We start from the raw sequence: 13,688 nt of genomic DNA, 5'->3' as shown, positions 1-13,688 counted from the left end.
GATGTCATTCCACAACTCATCTGGACTTCGGTCATTAGTGTTCAAAGTGTCAAATCTATTCTTCAGATAGTCTCTAAATTCAGGTGGGATATACTCAAGGTCATACCTTGGCTCTTGTGGACTTGTTCTAATTTTCTTCAGCTTCGATTTGAACTTGCATATGAACAACTGATGGTCTGTTCTGCAGTAGGCTTCTGGCCTTGTTCTGACTGATGATATTGAGTTTTTCTACCATTTCTTTCCACAGATGTAGTCAATTTGATTCCTGTGTTTTCCATTCAGTGAGGTCCATGTGTGTAGTCACTGTTTATGCTTTTGAAACATGGTATTTGCAATGAAGAAGTTGTTGGTCTTGCAGAATTCTACCACGTGATCTCCAGTGTCATTTCTATCGTTAAAGCCATATTTTCCAACTACCATTCTTCTTTGTTTCCAACTTTCGTATTACAATCACCAGTAATTACCAATGCATTTTGATTGCATATTTGATCAATTTCAGACTACAGACGTTGGTAAAAACCTTCAATTTCTTCATCTTTGGCTTTAATGGTTGATGCATAAATTTAAATAATAGTTGCATTAAATGGTCTTCCTTGTAGGCATATGAATATTATCCTATCATTGACAGTGTTGTACTTCAGGATAGAATTTGAAACGTTCTTTCTGACAATGTGGTTTGGCTGATATTCTGAGTCTTTTACACATTAGCCTCCAGACTCCTCATCATTTCAGCTGAGAAGAGAAAGTAACTGTTCCATCTTTGGGAAAAAATTTTAAATAATGCCTCCAGTGAGGATTCAGTCACAAGGTTTTCTAGATTATTTTCTAGCTCCTCTGTGGAGAGTCCAGTCAAATTGTCAAGCAAACTAGCTATATTTCACCTTTAGGGCTGCCTTCATTTTACTTCCCATTATGAATTCCAGGAGCATTTTTAAGCCCTGCTGGCTTTCTGAGACAATTTAGGAGAGTATTTCAGCTGTTTGTATGGTTTTATTTTGTTTAAACATATCCAGAGTCAGGCAAATTCTCTTAGGAAAGAATATTAATTATTCAAGAGGACATTTTTTCACAGTAAAATAAAATTAATTAATAAGTTATACAAGGTGGGTATTTAAGCTTACACTCCTAATATGCCCCATGCCACTAAATGTGCAAGTGAGACTTTTAAAAATTAGTGCCTTGATTATATTCTCTGATAGAGATAACTGAAGGGCAGCTAGGGTGACTGTTCATGAGCTCATTCATGCCCTGACTGAGCTCCGGCAGCTATGTGATTTGTGAAGGCAGACACTCATTAGTTCACATATGGCTTAGGGCACTGGATTGAGCTGTAAGTACAGAGCATTGCTTATTTTCTATTATCTGATTTCTATGGCACGGAGAAGGAAGGAAAAGTGAAGGAATCCAGTCTTCTTTGGCATTTTGAAAAAGCCATGAGACTATTCTCATAGGGGAAACCCAGTTGATCTGAAGAAATAATATGTCATGATCCAACTGGAAGGATTCAAGTGTCCTAGGTGGCTTCTAGGCTCCAAGAAGAAAGCCTTTGTCACTGAAGACCTCATGGCCAGAGGAATGGAGGCTGCAGTGGAGATTTCCTGTCTAGAAGACACACAAACTCTCTGGAGCACAGAACTGAAAACATGAGCATCTTAGTTTGTCAAAACCAGTAGGCACTACCCCATTTTTGATGATTCATGTCAAGGAATACGATAAACTCAGAAGAAACCTGGCAAATATTTTTCATGACTTCAAGCCTCAGAAAAGAAACCCAAGGACTAAGGACTTTTTTTCACGTCAAAGGAGCCCTGGTGGTACAGTGGTTAAGCACTCGGCTGCTAACCAAAAGATCTGTGGTTCAAACACACCAACTGCTCTGTGGGAGAAAGATGTGGCAGTCTTCTTCCAAAAAGATTGTAGCCTTGGAAACCCTATGGGGCAGTTCTACTCCATCCTATAGATAGGGTAGCTATGAGTTGACTCCATCACAGTGGGTTTTCCATGTCAATGAATGACTCTGAGATGGAGGTCGATAAGAAGGTAAAATGTTAGGAGGGTGCAGAATTCAGTTAATTCTAAGTGGCAAAGACGTTGATTGCAAACTAGAGGTAGAGTGGCGAAGCTCTGCATGATTTCCATTTTTCTAAGTCAAATGACAAAATGTTAAGAGAAACACTAGGAAAGGGCAAAACTTGAAGGAAGCCAAGGAGATAGAGGGTGTGCTGGGGCTGCAAAACTCAATCTTAGCAGAAAGGTGTGGGAGGGTCTTGTGGGGACCCAGCAGGCTGAGCTCCACTGTGAGAAGGGGCTCAGGGCAGTGGGCTGCAGCTCTGAGGAAGACCCCTGATGGGCACAATCTGTATTTCAATCTTTGACTCAATCTCTGATTCCGGCGCCTCAGTGGCTCCTTACAGAAAAGATGCTTCTGCCACTCCTGCTTGTGTGACTGCAACCCTGGGAAGGCATTTTTAAGAAGAGACAATAAAGAAATGGTACTTTTGTGTAAGTAGTGTGTGTATAGCAGTGAGTTTTGTGATTGCCATGTTGCTTTGTGTGTGCTTGGTTTTTAAGATGTTGGAAAGGAGAATACAATATACTAGAGAAGTTGACTTACCAGATTTGTAATTTTAATTTAAATACTTTGGAGGATCTAACTAATGAATTTTGTAGCCGATGTTTAGATACTTAAGAGAGCCTCATTGACTGAATTTATAAGTTTAATTCTTAGGATGCTGAAGTGCTTAAGAGAATTTAGTATGCTAAATTTAGAAATTTTGACTTATTAGGTTTGCAAGAGCTAGGTGAGCGCTGAGAAAGATTTTGTTTCTCCAATATATAAATCATCCTGCTAGGGATTTGGAGTTTTTAAGAAAACCAGATATATTAAATATGTGATTACAGTTTGAAATGTTCAGGGGGAATTTAATTAATTGTGTTTATAAGTGCTGTTTATGTTTTTAAGATTATTTGATTTGTTATCTGTGACTAAATGAAAATGTGTAAGATAGTTTGACTAAGTTGGAAAATGATTTTAAAATATTTAGGGGAAGAGCTCCATCTCATGTTTATGAAGTAATTGAGCATTAGTCATAGGACAGAGTAGAACTGCCTCATAGGGTTTCCAAGTAAGCCGACTGCCACATTAGATTGCCCCATCTTTCTCCCTCGGAGCATCTGGTAGGCTCAAGCTGCGAACCTTTCAGTTCGCAGCCAAGTGCTTAATTGCTGCACCACAAGGGCTCCCCCCGAAGCATTAGTCTAAGAGCAAGGAAACGTGAATGTTTAGCTTTTTAACGCACACACACAAATTAGATTTAAGAGAGAACTTTTCAGATTTATAAGATGTGTTTATAGACTAAAGAAAAACTAGATATTGGATTTACACATTTAACCAACTGAGTATCAGTTAAAACACATGCAGCTGTAAGAGGTTTTTGCTATGAACAAGTTCCCCCTCAGACATTAAACATGTTGACAATGAGTGAAAAATTTGTCAAAAAAAAGTCTCAAATGTCCTCTTGGGTACAGTGTAGGACCCTTACGTTGCTTCTTCGCCTTTGATCACAGTTCTTCTTACGTGAGAGAGAGCTCCAAAACGACCTTGAACATGTGGGCAGATGTCTAAGACACATAAAAGCTCATTGCTTAGGTCTCCAAGCTGTGAGAGGGTGGAGAGTGGAGGCGGTGCTAAAAGAAATTGGTTCTAATAGTCTTTCCAAGTGGAAACAGAATCCCCACTGGCATCATGAAGATGAGAAGAGACAATGAATCGGAGAGCTTGCAAATAGAAGTATCTATTACCAATTTTATTAACATGAAATCTGCTCTCTAGTTTCCAAGTGGCAAACATTAATATGTCCTTATGAAAATGCCCCATTCAGTGTTCTTGGAGTTAATTAAAAGACAAAACAAACACAACAACTCCACATTTTTTCTCTGTACTTTGCTGTTTCTTTTCTCTACCTCTTTTTATTTTTTAAAACTTGTCAGTCTTTCCCATATTTTCAAGGAGATTTATTTGCTCAGTCTCAAAGCTTGTTGATGTCAAGTTGACTCTGTCTTATAGCGATCCTATAACACAGAGCAGAACTGCTCCATAGGGTTTCCAAGGAGAGACTGGTGGATTCGAACTGCTGACCATTTCGTTAGCAGCCAAGCTGTTAACCACTGTGCCATGAGGGCTCCTGCTGGACATAGTGGGTGCTTAATAATGGTTTGATGGATGGATGGATGGATATGGACGAGGTCACTCCCCTTCCTGCCATCTAGTTTTATCCCATCTTACCATCTTACTGTGCGGACATGCCTCTCACAGATCACCGATGATCTCTAACTGCCAAACCCATTATCCTTCTCATCTTTAGATTCCTATGATACTACTGAAAAAGACCAACCGCCTCTTTTTGAAGTTGCATCTCTTGACCTTTGTCACTCCACGTTATCATGATTTCTCTTCTCCATCTCTGTTTCTTCACTGTTTCCTCTCGTACTGCCTGATTAGGAGCCCTGTAGGTGCAGTGGTTAAAGAGCTCAGCTGTTAACCAAAAGGTCAGTCGCTGGAACCCAATAGCTGCTGTGCTGGAGGAGGATGTGGCAGACTGCTTCCATAAAGATTATAGCCTTGGAAACCCTATAGGGCAGTCCTACTCTGTCCTACAGGGTGACTATGAGCTGTAATCGACTTGGGGGCCATGGTTTGGTTTTGGTGGCCTGCCTAATTGGGCATTCCTGTGAACGCTGAGCCTCCTCTCTAGAAAAGTATATAGAGAAGAGATCTTCTCTACTCTCTAAATTTCCATAACCCCATGTTTGGGAACTAAAATATACATTTTGAGCTCTGGTTTCTCATTCTCAAGCTCCATATCTCAAGCTTCTTGTTGCGCATTTCCATTTTACATCAAATCCAACACCAACTGTAATGACTTTCCTCCCATGAACGTCTTGATTAATTCCCTCACTTCAGTTGAATCCGTCTGTCATTCTCTCCAAACATTGCAAATTGATACCTCCATGCTGTCTTCCAGTTTCTTCTACCTGGAATGTCGTGGTTCTTTATCATCCTTTCAAGAAATCTTATCTCCAAGGCCCAAATCCATTACCACCTTTTGAGGTCTTCCTTGATCATCACTACTAGAAGTGTCCTCCCTCCTTTTCTGTCCTATAGAATTTGTTTGCACAACCCATATGAAACATATCACTTAACACCTTGTATTGCAGTTAACTCTGAATCAGGCCAGTTCACCCTACTACATAGCGAAAGTCCTTTGATGGAAGACATAAGACCCTGAGTTAGGACACATCACCTTACCTGGTGGCATCATTCCTTGATGGATTGGAGATCTTTGTCCAAGTGAGTATTTCTCTCTTATGATCCTCGTTTTACCATTTGATAACTCAACAATAACGGTAACAAAATATGCTTACTATGTGCTTTTATGTTGTAAATGACTATTTCCACTAAATTGGACCTAAGTTTCTATCAGTTTAAAAAATGAAAACAACCAATGACCTTATCCGTCCACGGCACTGGGGGTTCCTAGAAGCAGGGACCAAATGTGGCAAGTCTAGTGGTGCAGAGCCTGAGAGTAGGTGGGCATTGAACCCCTACAGGAAAGAGCCTGCAGCCTGAATAACCAATCTAAGGTGTAACAAACTCAAGTTCGATCCAAGTCAACAGTGACATTCAGGTTCCTGATTTGAAAAGACAGGGTCTGGTGTTGCAGATGAGTTTCTATTGAATGGCCATTCTCAGCATCACCGGGGTGCTTGTCACAGGTTGCCAGGTCCATTTAAATAGGCACAAAGAATCCTGGAATCTGAGTCCTGCCTCTGGGTAGGGTGGGAGAAGAATGCCTTGAGACAGACAATGCGGTCCAGGTTCCGCCAACAAGATGAAGTTCAAGGACGGATTGCAAGCTGAGCGGAAACCTGGGAAGCAGGTTATTTAAGTTGGTAGCCTGGGGCAGGCTGATGTGGGCATCAGAAATCCATGGGCAGTGTTTTTGTTATTTATGCTTCTGTTTGCTCTCAGTTCTTCTTTTACTCTCTCAGAGAGCTCATTCCTTCAATCGTCTTCAGTCTTTACACCTATCTGGGCAATTCTATCTTTGGTCCTGACCATATCTCATATTATCCACAGGCTACTGACATTTGAATATTTCCTTTCATTCAAATATAACATATCCAGAACAAGTCTAATTAATGAATAACCTTCACCTTCCCTCTTGCTGAAGTCTTATCTGTCCCTCCCAGGTACAGAAGCAGAGACATCAGGCCAGTGCTTCTCTGAGTCTCCTGTTGCTGCATGTGTGGCTCTGAGTCAGTCTCCCTGTGCCCTTCAGCCCTTTCTGTGGGGTCTGGGGATTGGTTCCCCAGCTCCCTTCTCAGGTGCTGCTCTGCAATACTTGAATCAGCCACCTGATCACCACTGCTGCACACTGGGCATGTCTCCTCTCAGTGTCCTCCAACTTCTGATTTCATGAAACATCACACATACCTTTTAGTTTGTACAATGGGGAATTTTTTTTTTTTTTAATTTAAGAGGAAAAAATCACAGAGTTCCAAGAAGTAAAATCAGTGGTGTTTGTTGGAATTTAATTAGAGGTACATCTAACTTTTTTGTAGCTATATTTGTCTCCGCATTTTTCTTAATTCTAGGTGACTACTGTCTTTAATAAATAATCCTTCCAAAAGGGATAGCTTTCTCTCTGTGTCTCTTTGTTTCTCTCTCTCACTTTCCTCCTTCTCTTCTGCTCACTCTTTCTCTCCTTTTCCTCCATTTTCTCTCTCTCTTTCTTCCTTCTCGTTTCTTCATTTTATAGAAACGTCACAGGAGAGATTTCAGTTAGTGCTAAAACCTGCAGCTGAAGTTTTTTCTCTACATACATTTTGCTTCTAGAGGGAAATTTGGCAAGCATGCCAAGGCAGTTTGACCCAGCAAATTCCATGTCAAGAGATTTATTCTAAGGAAAGAAGTAGAGATGTTCTCTACTAGATGTCCAGGATATTCATTTCAAAGTTCCCTGTAATGATGAAAAATTAAAACTGCTTACATCTAAAAATAAAGGAATGGTTAATGATTATAGCCATATAATATAATGCATCAATTAAAAATTCTATTTTGAAAAATATTCCATGACATGGGAAATTCCCAAGATTTAATATTAAGGAAGAAAGAAAGGAAAAAAAAAAAAAAGAAAAAGCCATTGAAACCATTCTCATTATAACCCCAAATTTACCCTTTAACGTCTGAGTGACTATATGTGGCATAAACAACATTGTTGTTGTTCTTGGTTGCTGTCCAGTCAATTCTGACTCATGACAACCTCGTGTGTCAGAGAGAAAAAAATGATTATAAGCTAGCAGTCCAAAGTTTTGACTGTTTATGTCAGTAGTGGGATTGTAGGTGATTTTTACATTTTTCATTACAATTATATATATTTTCCAGACTTCTTCTGGGAACATGTATTAGTTTATTCATTCATTTACTCACTCTGTAAAACAAGACTGTTAGGTGTCAGACACTCTGCTTTGTGCTGAGGAGACAAAAGTGAACAAGATAGAACAGACATGGTCTTTGTTCTGCCCAGAGTTTATCATCCTTTAAAATTAGAGGGAAAGGTTTTTTAAAAATCAATTTCATTTGACCTGGTAATTCCACTCTTCAGAATCTATCCTGAGTAATAATCAAAAATGCAAAACAAAATTCTCATGCATACTCATTACAGCATTAATCATAATAGTAAAAAAAAAATGTAGAAATCACGTAAGTACCCAAAAGTAGGGAAGTGGTTAAATTAATAATAGCACCTTCATATGCTAGAATAATATGAAGCCACTGAAATTATGTTTCTAATGACTTTGTAATAACATGGGGAAATGTTCACCATTAATATCAATGGGGAAAAAGAGTAAGATACAAAATTATATAGAGTCTGACCTCAATTATGTAGTGTAATATTCATAAGAGATATATTCCAATTATTAATAAGTGTTATTTTGGGGATGGTGAGGTTATGGTTGATATATATTTTTGTGGCTGTGCTTTTCATGCTTCCAGAGTCTTCTGCGAAGACCCAGGTTTAATTTCAAAAGCAGGAAATCCATGTTGCTGTTGTTTTTTAGGCTCAACTCAAAAGTTGTCTATTGAAAATTCAAGGAACACACAAAAGATAACCCAGCATTTCCTCAAAGTCTGCATCTCCACAGTGGAGAACCAAACCCAAAGCCAAACCCAGTGCCATGGAGTTGACTCCGACTCATAGTGACTCCATAGGACAGAGTAGAACTGCCCCATAGAGTTTCCAAGGAGTGCCTGGCGGATTCAAACTGCTGACCCTTTGGTTAGCAGCCGTAGCACTTAACCACTATGCCAACAGAGTGGAGAGGACATTCCTGTGGAGAGCGCCTAAGGCCTTCTCCCTTCCTCCAACCTTCTTGGGGGAATACCTGTCTACAGAGGCGTTGCATTCATTGCAGAGGCCTCAGGGGATGAATCTCCCACTCAACAAGGCTAAGCAAGGAAAAATAGAAGGGGTACTTGGAGACAGAGATCTGGGCCTCAACCCTAACTCTACCTTACACTCTGTAACTTTGAGAACATTGTTGGTAATCTCCCTGGGCTATATACAATAGACATGAGGACATTTCTTGCTGCTGTCTGTTTCTTTAGCTCCTGGCACCTGAGATCCTCTGGGTCTCAGGGTCGAGGTCCTACCTACGGTTGGTGTAGAGAAAAACAGCGGTGAACTTGGGGATGCCAGGGTCACTGTAGGCAAATCTGGCTCTCTGCTAACCCACTGTGGGAACCCTGGTCTTGACTATCTCCCAATCTTCTGAGTTTAAAGGGAAAATTCAAGGCTATGGAAGATGGTCTTTCTGTATAGACCAAAGAGGAGAAAGCTGTATGTTGGTGCGCCATCAGCTACTGAACGCCCCCTACCACACGGACTGACAGGTCTCCCCACAGCTCATGCAAGATCCCAATATGTAAAAAATACCAACTTTCCCTCTGATTTAGGGGTCATCAAGAATGTATGAGTGAGGCTGAAATGGCATCAGATTTCCCTGTACCTATATTTGGTTTTATATGATTCTATGGCTTTTCTAAGTTTAAGGGGGTTGCTGGCACATTAAAGAAGCAAGTCAGTGCATGAAGATTTACAAGTGTACCTCATCTTCAACAAACTGAATATTTGTAAACCAGAGTAGCATAAAAGATGAATGTACGTAATAATTCATTTCACTACCACTTTGAATAATTGGTTTACCTTTCCATTTAAAAGATAAATTGATTCACTACAATTTGTTTTACACACAACATATCAAGCCCATGAGAGTTGCAAAAAGGGAGTGTACACAGACGTCACAAATCAGCATTTGGATGAAGGCGAGAATAGAGATTTCCTTGATTTAGAAGTGTTCACTGGTTACGGAACCCGAGAAAGACCTCAAATCAATTGCAAATCATGAAAAATTTTTAAGGAGTTGAGTAGTTTAGGATTTTTTTCTTTTTTTGATGTTTTCCTCCTAGCTCCTTTGGGTTTCTTACATTTATTTCCTTCAGCAAAAACATTGAAAGAACCCATCCTAAAATCACAGTGGCTGGTGTTTTAAACATACGTCCAATCCCAGGTAAGTACTGAATGTCTGTGCACACATAGGCATGCATCCTGGAGATCTAAAACACCCATGAAGAAATCAATTCCCACAGAGCTTCCCTCTAATCACCCATCTGCCATCGTACCACCTGCGGAGCCATTCATTCCAGAATGGAGCCCTAATGTTTGAAAATGCCAATCATTTCACTTTCTATCACCTTCTGAAACCCTAACATGTTGGTTGCAGAAAGGGAAACACTCTCAATTGCCTTTGCAAAGCACGTCTCTCTGTGGCTACAGACAGGCTAAAAACAACGACCTACTCTGGAAGAGAAATTTAGAAAAACTCCCAGGTAAGCTCCCTGGATCCCTATCTGTGGACTGCCTTAAGAACAACGTAGCTGCCTTGCTTGCATGCCGGCTTGAGCCGCTCTAGTGGCATAAAAAAACCCCATTGCCCTCGAGTCGATTCTGACCCATAGCAACCCTATAGGTCAGAGTAGAACTGCCCCATAGTGGCATAGAGGGAGCTGAATTAGAATCCTGAGAGTCTTTTATCTTTCTGACGGAATGCTTTTCATATCAAAACTCTATTGGACAGTTAAGGCGGGAGCAGAAAGTCCCCAAATCTTCAGGAACAACTAAAAAGTGAGAAATATCGCCTAGGCAATATTTAAAAAAACGCAAAGGTAACCAGAGGCTGCCCAACAGAATAGCGGGCCTGAAGGGATGCTCAAAGCCCCAGCCAGGGGCCTGCCCCTTGGCCAAGCCTTTACAAGCCCTGGGTATCCCCTTCAAGCCTTAAGGGTAAAGGAGAGAAGGAATCTATGGAAAGGGGCAAGGCAGGGGTGGTAAGGAAAGTGTCAGGGGGATTTGTGGAGACGGGATGAAGAAAGGGAGATAAAATGAAGGAAAAAAAAAGGGTGAGGAAAGGAAGGGAGAATGATGACAGGTGAAAAAAGGAAGGACAGGAAAGAAGAACTAGAAAAGAAAGTGGCCAAATGAGATCAAGCTCCCCATCAACAACTGACTCAGGTGCTGTCATAAACACCCCCCAGCACTAGTGGCCAGTCTCCACCTTGGCCCATCCACCATCCAACTCCAAACGTCCATGGCTGCCCCATGGTCCTCTGTGGACACTTCCTCCCTTTTCCACCAGGGGCAAGCTCACCTATCGAAGGCCACAGCCGTCATGGAGTAGATGCTGGCAAAGACAGCAGCGATAGGGAAGAAGTTGTGGAACTTGCAGTAGAACAGGCCGTAGTACCACTCGTTGTGGACAGCGTAGGTGAAGTTCACCACTGTGTTGAACGCGGCCATGGAGGCCTCCGCGAAGGCCAGGTTCACCAGGAAATAGTTGGTCACTGTCCTCATTCTCTTGTGGGCCAAGATGATCCACATCACCACCACGTTGCCCACCACGGAAGTCACCACTATGATCGTGTAGGCAGCTGCCCAGAGGACGATTTGCCAGGCCGGCTGCACGAACTGGTTGGGCTCCGAGGTGTTGGTGGAGATGTTTGGTGAGAGGTTTGAGTTCCCTGGGAGGACGTTATCCATTCCGCTGCTAGGCGGCTAAGTCTTCCTCTGTGCACACACCCCCTTTGCAGCAGGGCCCTGTGCCGCCGCCTGAGGTTCGGAGGCTTGCTTAACGGAGACAGGAGGGTGGAAGGCTCTTTCTGGGCAGAACTCTCTCCTTGCAAGCAGGAGACTTGGCGCTCAGAAAATAAACGCTTCTGGATGCGCTGTCTGCCTGCCCCTCGTGGCTCTGAATTCCTCCAATTTCAAGCCTCGAGAAGCATTTGGAGTTCAGAAATTTGGGGAGAGCGTCTCTCCTGCGTTGAGAGGACAAGAAATTCAGGAGTCGCGATTCCAAGCGGCAGGAGAACCCTGCCTTTCTGCACCTGCTGCTCCTGGCAGCCCCTACTCCCGCTTCCTGCAGCGGGAAACGCCAAGCTCTGTGCTGCGTAAGTACTTGGGACCAGGGGGATCCGTCACAGAGAGATCTGTAAAAGTTCTGAGTCTATGTCCGGGAGAGGGTCCCGTGTGCAGCTGGAGATTTTTCCTTTGCTTTCGCTGCCGCCGCTGCCGCCGCCGCTTGCAGCTTCGCAGGCGCCTCTTGCCTCCGGTCCTGCTGAGCTCGGGAGTTAGCAGAACCTCGGCAGGCGTTGCGCTTGAGGCTTTTATAACCCGCTACAGAGACGTCACCGGGAAGGGGCAGTACCTAGAATGCTCACTCGCCAGTCCCTGTGCGCAGCGCGGCAGCTGCACCAGCTGTTGGCAACTGTCTCACCCCACCACTGCAGCCACCACGCCTTTTACCGCTACCTGCTTAGGAGCCTGTCAGCCGGGTGGCCCCAAGCACTCCGCGAGGGGGCGGTAGGTGGCCCTGGAGTAACTGCGCCAGATGGGGTCCGCAGCTGAAACCACAGTTGCTCATGGGGTGCTGGGGTAAAGGATGGATTTGAGAAACAGCTGGGAAGGAAGACATTTAGGGAGCGCGGCCCGGAGCGCTGCGACAGCTCTGCAGAGGCGCCTGCCTGTGGAAATGGGAGTCAGGCAACTGTGGGGGCGACGTGCCAACGCTGCGCTTCGCGCCGCGCTCCAGCCAGAGTGCACCGTAGGCTCGTTCCGGCTACTACCTAGAAGCGAGAGGAGAGGACGTCTGATTCCAGGTGCCCGGAAAACAACTTTCCTGGTATTGTGATTAGGAAACACTTTCCTCCCCCTCAAATCCCCAGTTTCTTTCCGCAGCAGGTAGGTTATCCTAGGAAGCAGCGATGGGATCTAAGTGTGGGGACACCTCTCCCAACCACCCTTGTGCCTTGACCTCTCATTCCAGAAGTTCGGGCTGAACCCTCCGACTGAGCCCTTCTTCCAGGCACTGGCAACTGGGCTAGTCTCCCTACGAAGCTTGGTGAGCTCAGGAGCCACCTTTAAGCAGCTTGTTGTCCAGACGCGCAGCTCTGGGCTCTCCGCCGGCACACACTGCGGCCTCGAGCTCGCCGCCAGGGAAACTGGCAGCCTCTGCCTCTATGTCCCCGGAGGCCGCGGGTCAGAGCGAGGCTGGGAGTGGTGTGCGGAACTCTTCCCCGTCTCCCTCCCAGGTTTACCTAGGGACTGGAGACAGTCTGTCCTCTCTACTCGTCCTCTCCCTCCCGCTCCGCCCTCGGCGGGCTTCGAGGCCTCGTCTCCAAGTCCAAGGCCATTTCAAACGGCAGAACTAGTGCCAGACACTGGGCAGAGGTGGTGAAGGGCTCGCAAATCGGTGCCAACCGTTTTGGAGAAGCCAAGATGGGCTGAGCTTCCGAGCGCGTTCCAGCCGGGTTGCGGTGAGAGACGCAGTTCAGCTGCGGAATTGAATGGCAGGAGTTATTTTGGGGCCAAGGCATCCCTCTCCCCGGCCTCCCTCTCCCACCCTTCCACTGAGGGGTCTCGGAACTGCTGAACTCCAGTGGAGATGGCCCGCACTATCCCGACGCGGAGGTTTGGGTTGGCGCACACAAGCATCCTCCCGGGAGCGACGTTTACGCACTAGCCATGTCTGGTTGCGCTCCTCTGCAGCGAGCGCTCAGAGAATCCAGCAAGAAGCGCTTTAAGGATCGGAAATTTATTGTGCTGGGTTTAGGCCGGGCTAAAACGGGATCCCCTCCTGAGTGCGAGGCATCTCCTAGTTCACTCTGGTTTTCTTGAAGCCTGGGGTTTCAGTGTTTGTAGGAACCACACCTTTCTCTGCCCCTGTCCTCCAAGAAGTCCCTAAACTCTAAAGAGAAAATTCCAGGCATACCTTGAAAAAAGAGCGCCTGCTTATTTAGAGGAACGACGTAGGAGATCCTCTTTGTGGAAGGGAGTAAGATGGAGGGGGCACTGACGCTGTGCCCAAGCCTTCTCCACTTTGGGTCTCTCATACCACCTCGCGGTGCTGAGCGGAAAGTTGTGTGTATGTGTGTGTGTGTTTGCGAGAGAGAGACAGAGAGAGAGAGAGAGACAGAGAGGGAGGCAGACAGAGAGACGGAGAGAGAGAAAATGAATGAATGAATGAGTCTCCACCTTAAAATATTCCTCCGAAGCAGTATAAAGCTCTTTTTC

At 44.4% G+C, this 13,688-nt stretch overlaps 1 protein-coding gene across 1 annotated transcript in view; it reads right to left on the bottom strand.

Annotated features, from left to right (window-relative positions):
* Positions 1-11,740, bottom strand: part of LOC126060513 (substance-P receptor-like) — a 157,751-nt gene extending 146,011 nt beyond the window's left edge. Inside the window, exon 1 of the mRNA XM_049856696.1 lies at positions 10,771-11,740. Coding sequence (XP_049712653.1) covers positions 10,771-11,159 — 389 coding nt within the window. The 5' untranslated portion in view covers positions 11,160-11,740. The remainder of the gene's footprint in view (positions 1-10,770) is intronic.
* Positions 11,741-13,688: the final 1,948 nt, after the last annotated feature.

This window comes from Elephas maximus, chromosome 17 (assembly GCF_024166365.1).
Source record: "Elephas maximus indicus isolate mEleMax1 chromosome 17, mEleMax1 primary haplotype, whole genome shotgun sequence".
Classification (NCBI taxonomy): domain Eukaryota; kingdom Metazoa; phylum Chordata; class Mammalia; order Proboscidea; family Elephantidae; genus Elephas; species Elephas maximus.
The sequence above is the reverse complement of the archived record's forward strand: the minus strand, read 5'-3'. Positions and strand labels throughout refer to the sequence as shown.